Raw genomic sequence first — 19,701 nt, 5'->3', positions numbered from 1 at the left:
TTGAGGAGTGCGAGTGATTCCGCTCTGAGCTCTCCTGTCCCTGGATCACAAATATTGGAAAGCCTGCTGGATTCGCGTGCACTTCAGAGCTCCATAGACAGAATGCGTCACAGTCACGTGAAACATTCGTGTGTCAGATAAGAAGAATATTTTGCACTTTTAAAGCGCCAAACGCACGATGAAGGTCATTAAATTTGCTTGGGCGGCCGCAGAAAATGTTCAATGCCGTAAAAACCCTGTCCATGTTTCATCAATTCTCTTAGACTTACATGAAGCCATGCCCACTGATAGTTATGCCCACACTGCACACATGGATATTTACATATTGCATTATACACGATATAGCAAAGTCTCTATCGGTTGACACTTTATATAATCGCCACGATATATATCATCATATTGCCCAGTTATAGCCAATTTTACATTGACAATGTAATATCTACAAATCCTAAAATGACTAAAAATGATGATGTAAACAACTATAGCCTACAGCACAAACAATACATGAGCTTTAACAGAAGATATTTTGTAAGTGCTTTTATACAAATTATAAGCTTCACATTTCTGCCTTTAAAACCTCAAAAGTTGGACCCAATCACTTCCATTGTTATTGCCTCAATGTAGCTTTTTATTAAGAAATACAGGGACAAGTCGAAATTAGTTTTTGTGATAGTCAACATTATGCCACAAATGCTGTCGATTGAGCTTAACTTGTATTGAACCCGGAATATTCCTTTAAGGCATCACACGAACTCCTCAGAACTGTAGGTTGCAGTTAAACTTCAACACTACTGATTATCTGGACAGTTTAAAGCATTGTATATACAAGTAAGAATTACATCCTGGAAATTATCATTTCATGACAGGTACACTTAAGGCCAACTCCTCATCAGCTCAACTCAAACTAAGGTTTGAGAAATAATATCTCAAGACTATAAACATATCACTATACCGGAGGAACATGACTGCTGTGACCTACAGTTAGATAAAGCACAAAACCCTGAGTAGAACATATTATTACGCAAAGACTGTTGGAGAAAAAAATTCAATAAACACTGACCAAAGGATTATCATGTTGGCTTTAGTCTGGTGTGATGTGAGCAAATAATTAATTCAATTGATGTTTTGACAAAATCTGATTTTAGATAATGATAACAACATTCAAGAGATGCCACCTGGCTTCCCATTGGCCATTTGAGACCAACAGTGACAAATCAATAAGAACAACAAGGATGCCAAATATGTCAGAATGGCTTAAATGCTAATATGGCAGTATTGATTTTGGGCAGCCCACTTAACACTGCTCTCAAAGCTAGCACGGTTTTAGTTTTTTTTTATACTATTGGCTTTCAGATACTTAATAGAAATAAAAGTGACAGCACTGCGAAACAGAATGTATACTCAAATAATAATCCTTTTTCAGAGTGTCAAAACACTGTCTACTAAAATAATGATTCTATTGTGGAATGTAGCTACATTGTCACATAAAAAAATGGATTGGTGAATGTTACAAAGATCCAAAGTCAACCATTCATAAAAAGTGAATGGAAAAATGCTACAGTTAAAACTTAATAATTGGTTAACTTTAAGTGACCTCACAACAGACAGTAAAATTTATATATTTTAAATGATATCATTTTAATAGTAAAATATGTTATTTTTAGAAGTGAAAACATTACCTTATAGCTTATGGTAAAATAGTACTTTGTTATTATTATGGCCTTTTATAGTCTTTGTTATTGGCCATGGTTGATGGATAGACAACTTTTGATACTTTCCTTTGTACTGCAAAAACATTAGACAACAGAGGTCAGCAGCCTAGATCACGCTTGACACCACTGGCACATTGAGGTGCAATCACTGGTATGCGAGTGAACAGCCAGTACATATTTTATTTATTTGAAATCCCTTACGCCTGCATGCCAATCTACCTCTTGATGTAATCCTTCCTCATAATGCCGCAGCATATTTTCTGTAGTTCGTCAACAGACTCGTGCAAACTATTCACGTCCGCTTCTGTCGATCACGCTGCACAATAGAGCAAATGACAGCCTACATTCTCTAGTTTTGTTTGTTGCATTTTGCTTTCAGAATAAGATACAGAAGATACTACTTTCACAAAGAGATTTTCAACCCAGCACACACGTTAACTAAACCACAATGATGGTTACTTTTCCTTATGAAAACTAACCATGGTAATAGCATTACAATAGTAATATTGTAGTCACAATGGCAGAAGTAATCATGGTTAATTTTGTGGCAAGTATGGTTTTACTACAAATACCATGGTTAAATTATGGTTAGGTCTACTGTTGTAAAACCATGGTTAATTTTAGTAGGAGCTCAAAACTACAGGCTCTGTTTTTGAAATGCGTTTTAATCATTGGAGGGTTCATGTAAATCCAGTGCAGAGATTATGTGCAGAGAGGGACAAGGACGATAGGACTGTTCTTTTAGCCAGAGCTTTTGCAGAAACAATGCTGTCATCTCAGCAGAGCACCGCAGCATATGCTGGACATGTGGTGCTCAAGTCAACACAATCAGGATGATATAGGGAGGGAGCAAAAGATCACAAACAGTTCTGGCATGCCAAAGCTCTTAGATGGTGACAGCCAGGATTTTTCTATAGAAAATACATTCTGCTGGTTTGAGTTTATATGTCACTTCTGACTGTCAATGACTTCCCTTTTGGCTTTCAGTCAGCTATTAGTGGTTAGTAAGATTGTTGACAAACTTGAATGACAAGTAGAAACTGACAAACACACATCTCACATCCCGTGTGAAGCCGAATTTGTGCTCTCTCAACACATCCTTTGTCTGGAAGAGATTTGATAAAGCTTTTGGATGCTTAATGTGTTTAAGTGTTTTTGTGTAGAAATGTCACGTCGTGATTGGGTGTGGACGAGACTGGCTGGAGGCATGTGGCCTGAATGACGTCGGATCCGTTTTTGTTAACCCCACAGTATCACTTCCCTTTTTGATAGATTTTTTTTCCATGACACCATATGCCAATAAATTAAATGCACCATTCTGCTTTTAGAAAAACAATCACATTGTTACAAGACAACCAACCAAAAGATTTACTTGGGAAAAGACGAAGGTGAAAATTTGTAAAAGTGGATGAACATAATATAATATAGATGTTATAGAGTGATGTCACCCAATGCAACATAATAGTGTTTTATGTGAAAGAGTAATCAAATCTCAGCCTCACATTTGTCAACCCTTGATATATAGCAATCCCCTTTTAATGTTTAATGCATATATCGATTTTCTGCTCTTTGCAGAAATTGTATAATGAACCCTACTGTAGAGATAGACATTCAGAACATAGATGTGTAGAGTGTCTTTTTATCTCCAAAGGGAGATAACACCTGTCCATTGGATTTATGTCAAGCCTGTGAGAAATACCTTTCTTCCAAGAGTTATCTTGTGTCCCATCTGGGCTGATATCTTAATTATACAGAGTGAGATAGAGAAACACTCAACCTTTTTCTTTAGTTGCTTGATCTACTTCTGGGCTCACTCTGGATCAATGGATCTGTCATTGCTTTTTCAATACGAGACCTGGCCTTGAGCAGAAATGCTCTGTAATAATGCTGAACCAATGAACTGGAATAAGTGATTTAGACTGAGCAATGACTTGCACTATTTAGCAGGATAAGACAAAATAAAGGGTTCCAATCCTTTTTGACCAATGACTTTTCGTGACTTTCCCATTACATTTTCCAGTTGTTTGTGACTGCTGGATAAGGTTTTTTAATAATAATTTTCATTCATACCAGTTTGCTAATGAATCATTCAGACCGATTTGCAAACCAGTTAGGCCAACTCATTTAAAAGACCTTACTCAAAAGAATGACTCCTTCACAAACTGGACTTCACTATGGCTTGCAAGCATGTTTTACTCTACACAAGTGTAATATCTAGCCAAACTTATTTTAGAGCATTATTATAAATATTTACACTCACTTAGGACTTTATTAGATAACACTTTGGTCCTAATATAGTGCCCGATGTGGTCTTCTGCTTTTGTAGCCCATCCGCCTCAAGGTTCGACATGTTGTACATTCTGAGATGCTATTCTGCTCACTACAATTGTACAGAGTGGTATTCTGAGTCTGTCAGCTCAAACTGCCACTCACTGGATGTTTTTAGTTTTTAGCACCAATCTGAGTACATTATAGAGACTGATGTGCGTGAAAATCCCAGGAGATCAGTAGTTACAGACATATACATCCCAGCCCGTCTGGCACCAACAATCATGCCATGGTCGAAATCACTGAGATCAAATTTTTCCCCATTCTGATGGTTGATGTGAAAATTAACTGAAGCTCCTGACCTGTATCCGCATGATTTTATGCATCGCACTGCTGCCACATGTTTGGCTGATTAGATAATCGCATAAATATATAAGTGTTCCTAATAAAGTGCTCAGTGAGTGTATATTCAATATAGGAATTTCCATGACTTTAACATTTTTATTAATTTTCATTATTTTTAAGTCTGGAAAATAAGTTTTTAAATTTGCATGATATTTCCAGGTCTTCCCTGCAGAAATGTCTTTTCTCTATCAAGTGAGGACCCGCTATAGTTCTGGAGAAGCTCTTCTTCATTCTTCGTTCAGGTGTAAAGAAGTCTGAAACAGCCGAGCAATGGTATAACTGTTTGCGAACATTCAGGCACTGGCCAAACTGCTAGGGGAGGCGTTTAAAAGTACATTAAAATATGAAGATTTTTAACTTGGAAAACGTTTCATTTGTCTTGTTTACATTCTGAATTTATGGAGCTATTGAGCTGAGAGTGTTAATATGCAGAATAATGACAAAAGAATGATATTAAGAGAGGCATATCTTACTTTGGGCAGGTGTGTGAGTGGCTTTTGTTGCAGATGACACATAAGTGAATGGGCACTTGAGAGTATTTGAGTAGATTTGATTCCTTTTGCAGACTAATTAAACAAAAACAAAAACAAAAATCACATGAAATGGTCTTAGAAAATGTCTCTACACGAATGATCATAAAGATGTAGGTAAATTTGCACCAGCTCACTAATAACTCTACATGCTGTGTTCATTGATCTTGACTGACTGAACAATGTACACAGAACTAGATGTCGGGACCAAGGTAGGTGGAGATCTAGGCCACACCTACCCATTACGTGGACCAATGAAGGTAATATCCTAAAGTTTGCACAGAAGAGCTGTTACGAATCACCGAAACAAACACCGCAAAAAAATTTTTGGCCAGATTTTGTACTAATTGATGTTAAACCTGTTCATTCTTCGAATCCATATGAAGTATTGGGCCTCAGTCTCCAAACATTGTCTTTCACAGTGCACTGGAATCATGGGTACTAGATTCAGCCTCCAAGTCTCTGATATCTATGGATGTGTGTGTTATGTTACAAACATTGTGTGTTATCATTAATCCTCACCCCAGTGTTTCTTTACTATCAGCAGGAGAACGAAAGGGGGAAAAGAGATCCCCTTTGAGAGATTGGAGAACAGACAATTTCTTGGGTAGGTCAAGAATGGTTCCCCCATTGCCTCTGTTCTCCCTCACTGCCTCACTGATGCAGTAAAATACACACTGCTGTCCATTCTATGAAGTTACTGCTTCACTGGCCATACCTCAGCCTGCAAAGTGGATGTTCTAACTTGTCCCCACACCAGACTGGCACACAAGCTTCCAACATCAGGATAATTTTTACTGGCACTTAGTCTGGCATGTATTCAGCTTGCAAGGAAACATAATTTTGGAACATCAAAACTGCCTGGTTTTGAGCAACGTTCCTCTAATAAATTAACTAGTTTTATTCAAGTCAAAAATATTGACAGACTATGTTAGATAACACCAGCAAAAGTAATTTTTAATTACTTAAACTCCATAGTCGAAAGAAAGAAAAACAACTCTTTAAGGGTGGCGTTCAACAGCGCAGCACTCGGGCAGTCCAAATCATGAATGGAGATTCCGTTTTCACTTAATGTGCTGCCTCAGCCAGTCCCTCACAACCAGCCCATTCATAAAAAATGTGAGGCTTAAATGTGCACGTGTGTCAGTGTGTGTGTATGCGTGTGGCTCGTTTCTCTGCAAAAAGTTAGTAAAGAGGAAAGACTGGCCCCCTCTACGGGGTAGAATGACTGGTCTCTGTACATTTTTGGCACTCTAGAGGATGTTTTTGTAGACTTTGTTGCATAGCAGCTGTATTTTGGAAAGTTGAGAGCTGTAGAGCTGCATATTTTGTTTGGGGGAGCAAGTACGACAGAACGATCCAGCAATATATCAGAAACTTCGAGACAGCTAACGGAAGGGCAAAGCAATACAAACAAGCTTGAGATTGTAAATTCAGAAAACCCTTTGCACAGCTTGTACTTCAGAGACTGCATCTTTCTCTATTTTCTTCTCTCTTGCTTTTTTTTGTAGCCTGCTCATCTGTGGAAGTGAATTTATAGCCACAACTTCCTTTATAATTACTACAAGGCACAAAACCAAACAATGGCCCTCACAACACTGCATTTTGCTGGATTAATTCACATCTTGGAACACTCAGTATTGAGACAGAGTGAAAGGAAGAGAAAAGGCCATCCAAATTTTCACATTTCAGCACAGTTAGAGGAGAAACAGGATGGGGGTGGGGTTAAAACCTCATTCAGAAAAAGGAACCATGAGGGTGGAATCTACCCTGCTCTTGGGCATTTTCATGAATGGGAGAAAGAATATTGTCCATTGAGAGCTATTACACACAAGACAAATGCATTTTATAAATGCAGTGTGCTTCATATCATTTACAACTTGTGTTATTGCATTGGCCTACTTTCCAATGTAAGTAGTGAAAACCAAGCTTGCAATAAATGAAACAAAAAATAAACCTTAATAAAGAAAAAAAAAATACCTATTTGGCAACTGTACTAATACAAATCTACAAGACAAAATAACACTTTCCTTTATTTGTTTTGGTTCTGTGTTTGTTTTGTGATCTGTTGTTCCAATTTTTTCCGCTTGCAGCTTCCAAAAGTCTTTTCTGCAACAATGTCTAGTCTGAAGTCCAGAGGAGTCATGTAATGTTTTCCAATACAAAATACAAAATAATACAAAATACAAAATAAGCACAATTTGTGGTATAAGATTGATTACCACAAAAATTTAAAAGGAGGAAAAGTGTTCCTCCTTTTCTTTAAAAAAATTAAGTACAGTAAGGTACTTGCAATTGAAGTGAATGGGGCCAATCTGTAAACATTAAATACTCACTGTTTCAAAAGTAAGCCACAAGACATAAACAATATGAGTGTTAAATTGATTTTAGTGTGATAAAATCACTTACTAACCTCTTCTGTGTAACGATATTTCCAATTTTACAATTTAATGCCATAAAACCTGCAATCCCAAAAATAAATAAATATTTAAACAACTTTACAGCTCAAATAACAGAAAAAGTATTGCAAGTGCTTTTATAAAAAAATATATGCTTCATATATCTGGCTTTAAAAAAACAATTGGCCCCCACTTCCAGTATAAGTGCTGATAATCTCAATGTGAATTGTTTTTTTTGTATCCCCTTTTCTCTACAATTTGGCATGCCCAATTCCCGCTTCTTACTATGTCCTCGTAGTAGTGCGGTTTTCACCTCAATCCGAGTGGCGGAGGACAAGTTTCAGTTGCCTCCGCTTCTGAGAAAGTCAATCTGAGCATCTTATCACGTGACTCATTATGCATGACACCACGGAGACTCACAGCATGTGAAGGCTCATGCTATTCTCTGTGATCCACGCTCAAATTACCAGGTGCCCCATTGAGAGCGAGAACCACTAAATTGCACCACGAGGAGGTTACCCCACGTGACTCTACCCTCCCTAGCAACCGGGCCAATTTGATTGCTTAGGAGACCTGGCTGGAGTCACTCAGCAAATCCTGGATTCGAATTCGTAACTCCAGGGGTGGGATTCAGCGTTAATACTTGCTGAGCTACCCAGGCCCCTCAATGTAGCTTTTTTAAAGAAAAGGAGGGATGAGTCCAATTTTTGAGTTGAGCTTGTTTTGAAGAAGAACGTAATTTGGTTGATAAAGGCTTTAATTGGCATTATTTTATTGTGTATTTCATTTAAAGAGAGTGTAGTCCATGACTAAGATGATGCATGCAAAATTGCATATGATATGTAAATACTTGTTTTCAGAAATTATACAATTTAGTGAGGTTTATGCATCAAACAAGAAAAAACAATGCCAGTGGGGTAAGAAAAATATATATTTATATTCCTTAAAAACAAGTCTTACACAATTATGCTTCTCAAGTAAATTAGATGTTTATATATTTTTATTGGACAACAAGACAAAACAATGATTGCAAAAATTATTTGTAGAGTATTAAACATATTGATGATCACTAAATATAGAATTTGTCAAAGTGGTCCCGCTCACATTTTAGCCGGAGTTTTGGATGACAATTTGTGCATTAGGGAGAAACATCCAACCAACTGCTGCACTTTTATTGCTGATCATGACAAACAGAGGTCACACTTACAGCAAATGGAGACTCTCAGTGTGGAAAAATAGAAATGGGTGGGATAGATTTGCCAGATGTGCAGGTGTTGCACAACAGCATGTCCACCTCCCCCACTTTAATCTGGCATTCTGCTCTGTCCCAGAGTTTTAGACTCTCTGTCATGCCCAGACGGGAAAAAACTTGACTGACAAAACAACTGAACGCTTGACTCAATGTATCTTGTTTTGCCACTGATGTGTTTACAGACAAAAGGCCAAGAGACAGTTATGAAATGTAATGTGCTGGCATACTTTAGCAAAACATCTGACTCACCTGAAAGTCATGTAATCTCACTTAGTTTAAAGCAAACTAAAAGCCCTAGGGAAGATGTTGTGTTTTTAATCTACCCTTCTGAATAGATAAGCAAGCTGGTCACCAGCATATGTTTGGGGTTTAGATGCTGGTGTCCCAAAGAGAGTTCTTCTTAACCAGCAAGACTACTTTGGTTAACCAGCTTCACCAACTAAATTTTGCTGGTGAGCAACATGCCAGACCAGCACTGATAATTTTTTATGGAAAAAGCATGAAAATTCATGCTGGTATTGTCAGCAGGGTATAAAGTTGGTGGCATAGGTCATCCCACACCATAGAGACCACAATCGTGGGAGAATATGTTTATGTTTATAGCGGCTTTGTCAACAAGCCTTTTCTCAATGAGTAACTTCAAAATGGAGAGCATTCATGAGTTATTACTGCATTACGTCTAAATGAAAGAGCGGGTGTTGCTGTCAGTCAAAGCATTGCTCCACTTAACTAATATGATAGGCCTGTCAGTTTGAACTCCCATCTCCTCTGTGAGTTTTAGGAAAGGCTGTCAATGCCAAAGAACAATGGTGATTGGTTATGTCCTGATGGGGTTAAGTAGGCATGACCCTTTTCTGCCCTAGAGTTCATCTCCACTTCCTCCCCCTCATTGTTGCAAAACAGACAAGAACAATATGTTATGGGGAGCATCTGTCACTAGATGTCACATCTAGAATGGGGTTCTATAGCAGTGTTTGCAAACACAAGTTTTAGGATTAAGAGTCCTGAAGTCTATCCTCATTCTTGAAGCAAGCCACTACTCAGTTCATGTTACAATTACTGATTTGGGAGGGAAAAAAAAGATAGATCTGATTTTCAGTGAGTCATACCTTGAACTCTACAACCCTTGAAAAAATAGCTACCAATGTTTCCTCCACAGGCCACAACAGACTTGCCAATGAGGTCAAGACCCAACCCAATATGTTTGTGAATGGCTCTGACAAAAGGTTCAAGAGGAACTGTTTACAGAGTGCACACCACAAAGTCTGGCACGGCATTGACATCAGACACAACAAAATGAGGAAGCCAGTTGAAAAGTCAGCCTCTGTGTTGTGCGGTACAGGAATTTGCTATCCCATTTACACCTCTGATGGACACAAAAGGGAATCTTTGTGCTTGATTACTGAATGATCTTTTACTGGTTTCCTCGGCTCCTCAATTGAGCAATTCAGCCACATGCAAATGGAAGGTGCTCTTTAGTATTAACATCCAAATGCGTCAGTGTAAGAGTAGTAGGTCATGTATCAAGTGTTTCTCACAGTGCTCATTATGCAGAGCTGGAGGGGAGGACATAAATATCCACAGATCAGCCTCCAGTAATTGGTCAATCAATCAGTTTTGGGACAAACAATCTCAGAAAAAAAAAGTTTCCATCAAATTATCTCTTTTTCATCTCTCTCAGCCTCTCAGGTTTCAGATATTTAATTAAAGCTGAAATGTATAAAGTCTGGTCCACTTATGTTGCCAAATGGAATTAAAAAATTATTGTTTTCAAACAGGTTTCCTGAACACTCCCCTAGTTTGTCATTGGTCAAAAAATTGATAATCCCTCCCAAAATTCAAGTCATTGGTTGAGCCAATGTTGCGGTGTCGGGCTGGTAGGGATGCTTAAACAAACAGCAATGTTTTGATAATGCTACATAGCTACAGTATTTACACTTTGTAGGGGTATCAACCTACAGATGGTCGAATTAAAGTTGTCTTTGCATATTAAGCTGGGAAAGGGGATAAAAAAAATTATAATACACACAAAAAATCAAAAGGATGTTGTACTTACAATTCTCTGAGTGGAAGTCGGGAACAAACTGCTCATCGCTGTCAGGAACTTGAGCTGCAAAGACCACAAAAATGTCAGTCAAAATAAGCATTATAAAAAGATTGAACCTCAAATAATAATTAATAACATTTTTGAACTAGTTGAAAGCTTTTAAAGACAATTTATGGTAGTTTAGATTTATGTTTTCCTGTGGCTCGTACATTCTGCCCTCTGTGACTCAAAGATCAAACTCCAAATATGTCTTTAAACACAGTCATTCTTTTTCAGCACGCATAGCCTAAATGGACATTGGGATTTGATGAAGGGATGGGCTGTCCATTAGCTTGGCTTGTGTCTCCCTTCATCATCTCTGTGAAACCTGAGTTACTACCTCTGGAAAGCCTGTGACCTTCACCTCCACCTTTCCATGTGCCAGCACTTTTGCACAGGCAGCAGATCAATATCACCACTGAGTGTTGTGTATGCGTATGAGAGTGTGTGTGGAGATATCTTAATTACTGCTAAATTCCATCAGATGAACTGTAGATGGGCTATTGTTTAAAAATGTGCTCCTTGTTTCTCTAGCAAACTCAGCTACAGCTGTACTCATAGTAATTATGATAAATGTCTGGAATTGTCTCCAGTTAATTTAACGGATTTACAAGTAAACAGTTGTGTGGTTAAATATAATATACAGGTCTTATTTAAACATAAAAAGGGGTCTCCAGCCACATCTCCTAAGCAACCAAATTGACCCGGTTGCTAGGTAGAGTAGACTCACATGGGGTAACCTCCTCGTGGTTGCTATTAGTGGTTCTCGCTCTCATTGGGGCTTGTGGAAATGTATGCGTGGAATTGCGGAGAGAAACATGAGCTTCCACGTACGGAGTCTCTGCGGTATTATGCACAATGAGCCACGTGATAAGATGCGTGGATTGACAGTCTCAGAAGTGGAGGCAACTGAGACATGTCCTCCACCACCCTGATTAAGGTGAGTAATCGCGCCATCACGAGGACCTACTAAGTAGTCGGAATTAGGCATGCCAAATTGGGAGAAAAAGGGGATTTAAAAAATAAATAAATAAAAAATATAAAAAAGGGCCATCAATGTACACACAAGAAGCATTGTCCACCCCCTACCCATCACCAACACTCTAGCTCGATCCTGCTGATTGATTTACCGACTTTCAAGCTGATGTAGCCAGTTATCTATCTTAACCATCATAAGCAAGTTTCGACAGAATAAAAGGGGAATCAGAAGACAGTATATCTAGCAGCATAAAATGTCTCTTCCTTCCTGTGCTGTGCGCACATGAAAACAAGGACATTCTCAGACAATGTTGATGAACTCTGCTTGGTGAAGTGTTCTGGAATTCATCACCTGCTTTGAAGTCTTAGAAGAGTGACCTTTAAGGTCATGCAATAAGTATTTAGGGAAAGAGAGGGAGCAAAAGAAAGAATAAAGCAGATAAGTATAAAGGAAAGTAGGGGAAGAAAAAGAGTGCAGTGTGTTTCCAAAGTTTGATAAATCTTTGCCAAGAAACAGATAGCTTTGATCTGTAAAACTATTGGCATGCATACAATCATAAGATTAGTGTATCTGGCATACCAGTATACATTAATTTTTTAGGTGTTGAGAGAGAGAGAGAGAGAGAGAGAGAGAGAGAGAGAATAAAATGTATATGAGATTCTGTTGAGCTTTAAATGATTCCTGCCTGTTTGCTTAAGGTCACACTGGGTGAAATCAGCTGACAAAGACAAGCAATGGATCTGTCCTACACACTGATTGCATAATAACATACAGTAACAATCAATAATGTCCCATAAATTGTAATAATAAGAATCTGTGGTTTTGCTGACTCTAGCTTGTGTGTATTTGTAAGTTTGTAGACTGGTTCAATAATGGAATATAATTCCGAGCATTACCACTCAATGCAGCTGGACAAATAGGTCTGAATTCACAAGTCACTGTTCTGTCCTCTGCAATTGATGCTGATAAAGCTACCGAAATGCAATCTCAAACAGCTGAAAGTAGTTGAAATAAATACATATTGTGGTCACTCTGAAATGTCCTTGAATACAGCAGCTAAAATCTAACCATTCTGATGCAATTGATAAAGGCTTCTAATTTCATAAGCACTGGTCATATACACTTCCTCATTTTTAGTGCAATGTCAGTACAAATTTCCTAAGACCACTTTCTGGAATATGCTGAAAAAAAAAATAAAAAACTTTTTGTAAGGCTTAAAAGGATAATTCACCTGAAAACAAAAATTCTCTCATCATTGACCGCCTTCATGCAATCCCAGATGCAAACTACCTTTCTTATGCTAAACACAAACTAAGATTTTAAGAAGTATAACTCAGCTATGTAGGTTTATACAATGCAAGTAAATGAGTACCAACATTTTTAAGCTACAAATATCACATGGATTGTTTTTGCCGCATTTAAAAGACTACAGTGGTTAAATCCATATCTTCAGAAGTGATGTGATAGGTGTGGGTGAGAAAGTTTCTTTTTCCCATAAGTTGGCGATATGCACGAAAAATGTGAATTGCCAAACACAAAAGAAGAATGTAAAAGGTAAAGTGGAGATTGATAGTAAAAGGAATATAATATTGATATTTTTCTTACGCACACTTATATCACTTCTGAAGATATGGATTTAAGCACTGGAGTCGTATGGATTACTTACACTGCCTTTATGTACTTTATGGACCTTCAAAATGTTGGTACCCATTCACATGCATTGTGAGGACCTACAGAGCTGAGAAATTCTTCTAAAAATCTGTGTTCAGCAGAAGAAATTTAATTTAACTTTCTCTAAAATAAAAAGGCTTAACAAAAGGCACAGAAGACTCTCAAAAATAAGATAAATTCAGAGTTATTCCTCGTTTGTGTACTGCTCTGTCTTGCAATACACATGCAATACACATACAATAGCTCTTTGTCATGTGGGCGCATACGATCAGTGACAACAGCATTTATTTTTTTCTTGGACTTGTTCCCTTGTTCCAGTCAGCAGACCGTAAACTCAGACACCAGAAATGTTGGAGATTTAAATCCATCTCTTTAACATTAATCTGCCACTTCCTGTGTGTCGGAAACAGTTCTGATGCCCCTTTGTGCATGCTCTAACAAATGATATTAATTTCATAGATGCTGCTCTTATCCTGTTGCTATACTGTAATTTTATTAGGGACATTTACATTTTCTTCGTTTCTGCCCCCGAGGGGGATCATTGGGCTGTTTTCATGAGTCAGAGCGGAGCCCACCAGATCAAACAATAAATCATTCAGACTTGTCTCAACATTTCTAAAAAGAAACATGTCATTTTTTGAGAGACAGGAAAAAAGACATTAAGGATACTTTGAATGTCACCAGGGCTGACTGAAACCAACCCCGATCTCTCTCTCCATGTACATATGTGAATGCATACGTGGTCGCATCAGACCATGTGTCTGTGTATATCTGTGGGAGTGTCTATGTGTGTGCTTGTTTCAAGCCAGTAAGCTTCCAGGAACATCTTGTCAAGGGCTTTGAAATGCAAGTCAGCTCATGACCCAGGTTTGTCTGTGCGAGCATGGAGACAGGTTTCCTTTTTCTCTGAGGGAACCTGAATTACTTTTTTATTACTTTCTTTTTTAGGGGGGGTCTATCTTAAAAAGTCTACTAAGACTACTGACATGACTGGACAAGCTTTTTTATTAACTACTTTTCCCTCTTATCTCATACCTTTAAAGTGCAAAATCCCTCCAGCACTTTTTTAATGATATGGTACATAATCACCTAATAATAGTTTCTCCAAAAAGAAAAAAGTTCACAGCAAGCAAAATGTGCGAGAGTAATAAAATTGTTCGCTGCTCTACTTCATAGCTTAAGTGTCAGTGCTACTCCTTTTCTGATCAAACTGTTAAATTTGAGTGGACTTGTTGTGAAGTCAGGCTTTGAGATGGGACTGATTGTTTCTGGATTATGGTCATTGCCTCGTCGTTGGTCTCCTAACTGATGTGTGAATTTCACAGTTTGACGCTACATAATAACAGCAGATAGTTCTGTTCTGAGGATGAGGGAAGCAAAATAGCATCCAGAGAACAACAAAAAGGCTAATTCTCTTTTCTGGTTTGACTAAGTATTTAAAGATCCTTTAAAAATCTCTCTGCACATAAACAACTTCATATGGCCTTTGAGGTGTTCCAGAAAAGAGTAAACATACTAAAATTTTAACTAAAAATCTTTATATAAATGCCTTGGATTCACAAAGAAAGAGGAAAAATAAATGAATCAATCCATGAAGAAGGAATATAATTATGTCTTAGTCCTGGTTACATGCCTAAATCATTTCTCAAATTTAAAGTGCATTATCAGACAATGCTGTATTCTCGCATTTGCCATTTTTTTCACATCTTAACTGCATGTGATTGCACTGATAAGGGATTCATTAAATACACATTAATATTCTTACTTAAACTTTTAAATTGCATTCATTTCACCTCTTAATGAATTAATATTTTATAATACACATGATGTTTGCCACGGGACAGATGCATAACTCGTTCAAAACAGCAGGGTTCCAGCCAGCCGGTCTCTTTGTGGGCAGCCTTTGTGTTCTCCACACGCTGACATGTACACAATAAACTGTTTCTGACAGTGTTCATTTCAACTATTTGCCTCCTGACTGTCCAGCTTTGATGCTGTTTGTTTGCATTGCCTGGGTGTACTGGCTTTCAGGGCCATTGTCAGGACATTCCAAATAAAATGTGCCCAGCATTGTGTAATCAAGGCATTTTTGTACATTTTATGAAAACAACACATTTACAGCATCCTTCTAGAGATCAAAGCACTCCCACCAAAAAGCTATTAAATGTTTAATGCTTTTAATAATAAATCAAGTTGATGACTAAATTATTTTGTGTCAAATAAAGAGACACATCATCATTATATGGCTGCTGTACCATATGATGACACAAATACTGTTACAGCATACACGATCTTAAACGTAAGCCTTCAATATTGTATTATTGTACAGTTTATTGCAAAATTCTAAAGTTCTACATTTCTAAAGTTGAAGAAATTAATCATTTCTAACAACAGCTGTTCTGCCTGGTTGAGCAAAGAAGCCATCCCAAACTGAAAACTTTCTATTGATTTTTCATTTTTATGTATGAATCCTTATGTCCTGATTTGCTTTCTATTGTTTGTCCACATGTGACATTTCCTTGCCCACTGCCACTAAAGGAACATATTTATTACAATATAGATGCACCATACATGCATAGAATAGGTACATACCTTCGGTGAGCCATGTCTCCTGAAGTTGGCTTAAATCCTGAAAGAGATCTGAAAGAGACATAATTTATTACCACACTGGTATATTCTTAAATACAAGTTACAAATCCTAATGCATTTATTTCAATAATAATTAAATATTTATCAGAAAAATCACAAAAAGAGTAAATAATATAAAAATGCCTTTTTACAAATAGCTCTAAACAAACCAATACTTTTTTTTAGGTTAAAGCCAATATAATTTCTTGTGCCAAAAAGCTAGATCAAACTAAATCAGGTTTTTTTCCCCAACTTGCTTGTTACTTTACCTTCAGATTCCTGAGGGGGTAATTCGGTGTACATGTATTTCCTTTTTGTCGCCATCAAAAGTCTATTTAGGGGCCCATTTCCTTGCGACCTCTACAAAACAGAAAGTAGATTATGTAAGTGGAAAATACAGTACATGCACGGTGAAGAGCACAGTAACTTCAAAAACACGAGGACAATTTTTTAAGCACACTCTATAAAGGACTTAAAATTAAAACAGACCTAATAATACAAATAAATAGTACAAAAAAACGATACTGTCAAGAGATCGACAACTATTTTTTCAGAGCAGTTGTGGTGATGCCTCAACATCTGAACTCAATTCTGTGCATTGCTTTTTGCATAACCAAACAGTTTAAATTAATTTAAAAAGTGACAATTCAAGCATCCTGGATGAAATGGAAGTTTTTCATCTCTCTGTACCCAGTACGTACACATACAACATCAATTCAAAATGGAGAAAATCTTTGTTCTGTGAAGATGTAGTTTTACCTATTGAGCACAACATACAATTCATGGCGACAACTATATATATTAAATATTTAGTATTTGGGACAGTTCTACTCTGTTTCAGACAAACATAACAGTTTCCAACGCAGCAGCCCGTGCTTAAAACAAATCACATGCAAGGACGATAGAGCAACAGCAAAACATCCCCGCGTGAAGTCCAACGAAGCTTTGAAGTGAATAAACCCATACTCACATTAGCTAAAGTATAAGGCACTTGCTGATCCAGATATCCATCCATCTTATAATTCATGCCTTAACCGTTTGTGGTCATTTAGGCTGTGTTTTAATGAGATCCACGCAGACTGAGAGGGGAAGGAAGACGGACAGAGGCAGCAGCAGCAGTACTTTGTGAATGGAGCGCGAGGAGGCTGCATACGTAATGAGCTCCATTCACAAAAAAAAAAAAAAACCACCAGCGTGCGTATAAACACAGACTCGCTCCTAAATCACAGTTTAGACCGCGCGAGACCTGTCCTTTGCCACATTTGAGGCAATACGCTATTGTCTGCAGAGTTTGGAAAGGTTTATGTGGAGGTTAAGCATTTTACATTGAGAATCCTAAAATTAACTAAGGAATATGTCACATTCGCCATAGATCACAGCAGTGATTTGTGGTAGTATATGTAGCGCAAGAATTCACTTTTATATTTGACTATTTAAAAGTATGTACATGTGAGTGATTTGGAATGTATGTGTGGCCACATGGCGTTTGTAAAAGAAAAAGTAAATATAAGGACTTTTCCTATATGTTATTGCTGACTTTAAGTTGCTTCTCTTCGCAGTCGGATGTTTACTCGGTTCAAGGGGTTTTGATTGGTGGATTTTCTCTTTCAAGAGCTCAAATTTCTTGTCATTTGTCTATGAATGACTTTACTACTTATGAATGAAACCTCTCTACTCCTTCTAACCAATCAAAATGCAAGGCTTAACAACCGAAGGCGGAACTTGCAGTCTTCCAGCCAATCACTGCCTGAGACTCCTTACTAGGATGCCAGTTGTTTTTCATTCACAAAAAGAGAAAAGCCGAGGAAGCAAAAAAATGCCATTCATAAAAACTTGCCCCAGCAAGAATGTTTTAAGGGTGTTTTCAGAGTTTGCTCTATTAACAACAGATACAGCTTGCAAAAACATCACGTGGTCCATCCTGAGCAAAACCCACTGCACGAACCGTGAATGGTTGCAACCTAAGAAGTGTAAGGAGTGTATGTTGGCAGCGAAATGCGCAAAAACAGGCAGTAACATAAATCAGAATAACATATTCAAAAATACCTGCCCCAAAAAAACTGAAAGTTATTACTCGTTGATATTTGGCGATTTCTCGATCTTTTCGCGGACATTTTGGAACAGCCCAGTGTGCCCAACTTGGATTAAGCCATAACTATTACTACAAAGGAAACTAAACAAAATGAAAAAGATTTTGAAACATTATTATACTATTTGGACTCTTGGACCCATATTAATTTAGTATGGTTTACAGTTGTAAAAATATTTAGTGTGTTTTTATTATTATTATTTATGTGGCCCTGCTGGTGTTAACTTTAGTGCAAGTTTTTGAAATACACATTTTTCTGTATATTGAAAAAGGTTTTTCCTCACACCCTTTATTATCATGGGTTAAAAGGTAACATATGAATGATACGTTATTCACAGCCGCCTTTGTCTTTTCATTTCTGTTTGTTAGGAAGCTTTATGTACCTGGGCTGTGCTGTATGTGTGTGTTTTCAGTTAGTGCCAGTCATCCATGTGTTATGAGAGATGATTGAGGAATATAAGAAGGTGAAAACGGTTGTTCCCCAACACACACAAACACTCCACCCCATTGAAGAACAAAGCCCTTCATTTTTCTATAATTCCTTGTAAGGGTGATGTTTACTCATATGCATGCCTTTCTTTAAAAGGAGATTTCCTGAAGTTGACTTGTAACCTAGTCTTGTAATCTCAATCAAAACACTGTTTTGTGAGGATATTCTAAATCTTAATTTAGAGCTTTCACATAAAAAAAAGAGATATTCCTGCTGGGATTTCCATTATCCCATTTGCCAGGGCTGTTAGTGTTTATTAAATAACAATAGTGTCCAAAAAATTTAAACCCATAAAAAAAAATTCCCAAAATAACTTTATTATTTTTATTGTTATTATTTACTTATTTTTTAAAGACCATTGCTTAAATTGGATATTCTCTGAATATTTACCAGGGCTGTTATTGTGTCTATTAATGAACAGTAGGTTAATTATTGTCGAAATATTTGAAAAAGAACTCCTGTTTTCTAATATATATATATATATATATATATATATATATATATATATATATATATATATATTAAAGGTTTTCAAAGAACCATTCAAATGGTATAAACAATAACTGAAGCCATAGCTTACATTGAATGGTCACTCTGTACTTTGACCCCCTGTTGAGATTTCCATTATCTCCCTTGCCAGGGCTGAGCCATGTGTTCAAGCCATGAAACGTATGCTCAGATTTTCCTGCCAAATATTTATCTTTCTCATAAGTGTTTATATAGCATTGGTGATATCATAGATACTTCATTACCACTGTCTTTATTTAATCAACTGTCAACTGTCATGCTTAACGTTGTTTTAAAAATCACTTCTTAACATAACAGAAAAGAATTATAAGCAATTCAGTTTGCTCCATCATGCACGACGAGACTTTGACATCATTAAAGTAAGCATGAGGGAGACACTGTATATGAGACAAAATCCCACTTTCCACATCACAGACAATAATATGGCCATTGGTGTCCATTGGGGCTTGTAGCATTTAGAGTAAACAGGAAGTTAAGTGTGTGCATAGGCAGGCGCTTGGTAAGGTGCTGACCCTGGGATGTTTACAATGCACTGAGGGTGCGAGGAAGGGCAGCTCACTGGGCTGGGCCATGTCAACTGGAAGTAGATCCCCAGTGCAAACAGTGCCGTGTGAAACTTGGGAACAGGGCATGTGGACAAAGGCGACGGACAAACTTTTTCTTC

The 19,701-nt window shown here is 37.4% G+C and overlaps 1 protein-coding gene across 2 annotated transcripts in view; it reads right to left on the bottom strand.

Moving 5' to 3' along the window:
- Positions 1-17,084, bottom strand: part of LOC127626725 (ETS translocation variant 4-like) — a 41,684-nt gene extending 24,600 nt beyond the window's left edge. Inside the window, exons 1-4 of one of the 2 annotated variants that reach the window (XM_052102698.1) lie at positions 16,901-17,084; positions 16,200-16,290; positions 15,895-15,942; positions 10,623-10,676 (exon numbers count right to left, since the gene is read on the bottom strand). In XM_052102698.1, the coding sequence (XP_051958658.1) occupies positions 10,623-10,676; positions 15,895-15,942; positions 16,200-16,290; positions 16,901-16,957 (250 nt within the window). In that variant the 5' untranslated portion in view covers positions 16,958-17,084. The remainder of the gene's footprint in view (positions 1-10,622; positions 10,677-15,894; positions 15,943-16,199; positions 16,291-16,900) is intronic. The other variant, XM_052102697.1, reaches the window with a different exon arrangement.
- Positions 17,085-19,701: the final 2,617 nt, after the last annotated feature.

Source organism: Xyrauchen texanus, chromosome 33, assembly GCF_025860055.1.
Source record: "Xyrauchen texanus isolate HMW12.3.18 chromosome 33, RBS_HiC_50CHRs, whole genome shotgun sequence".
NCBI lineage: Eukaryota > Metazoa > Chordata > Actinopteri > Cypriniformes > Catostomidae > Xyrauchen > Xyrauchen texanus.
The sequence above is the reverse complement of the archived record's forward strand: the minus strand, read 5'-3'. Positions and strand labels throughout refer to the sequence as shown.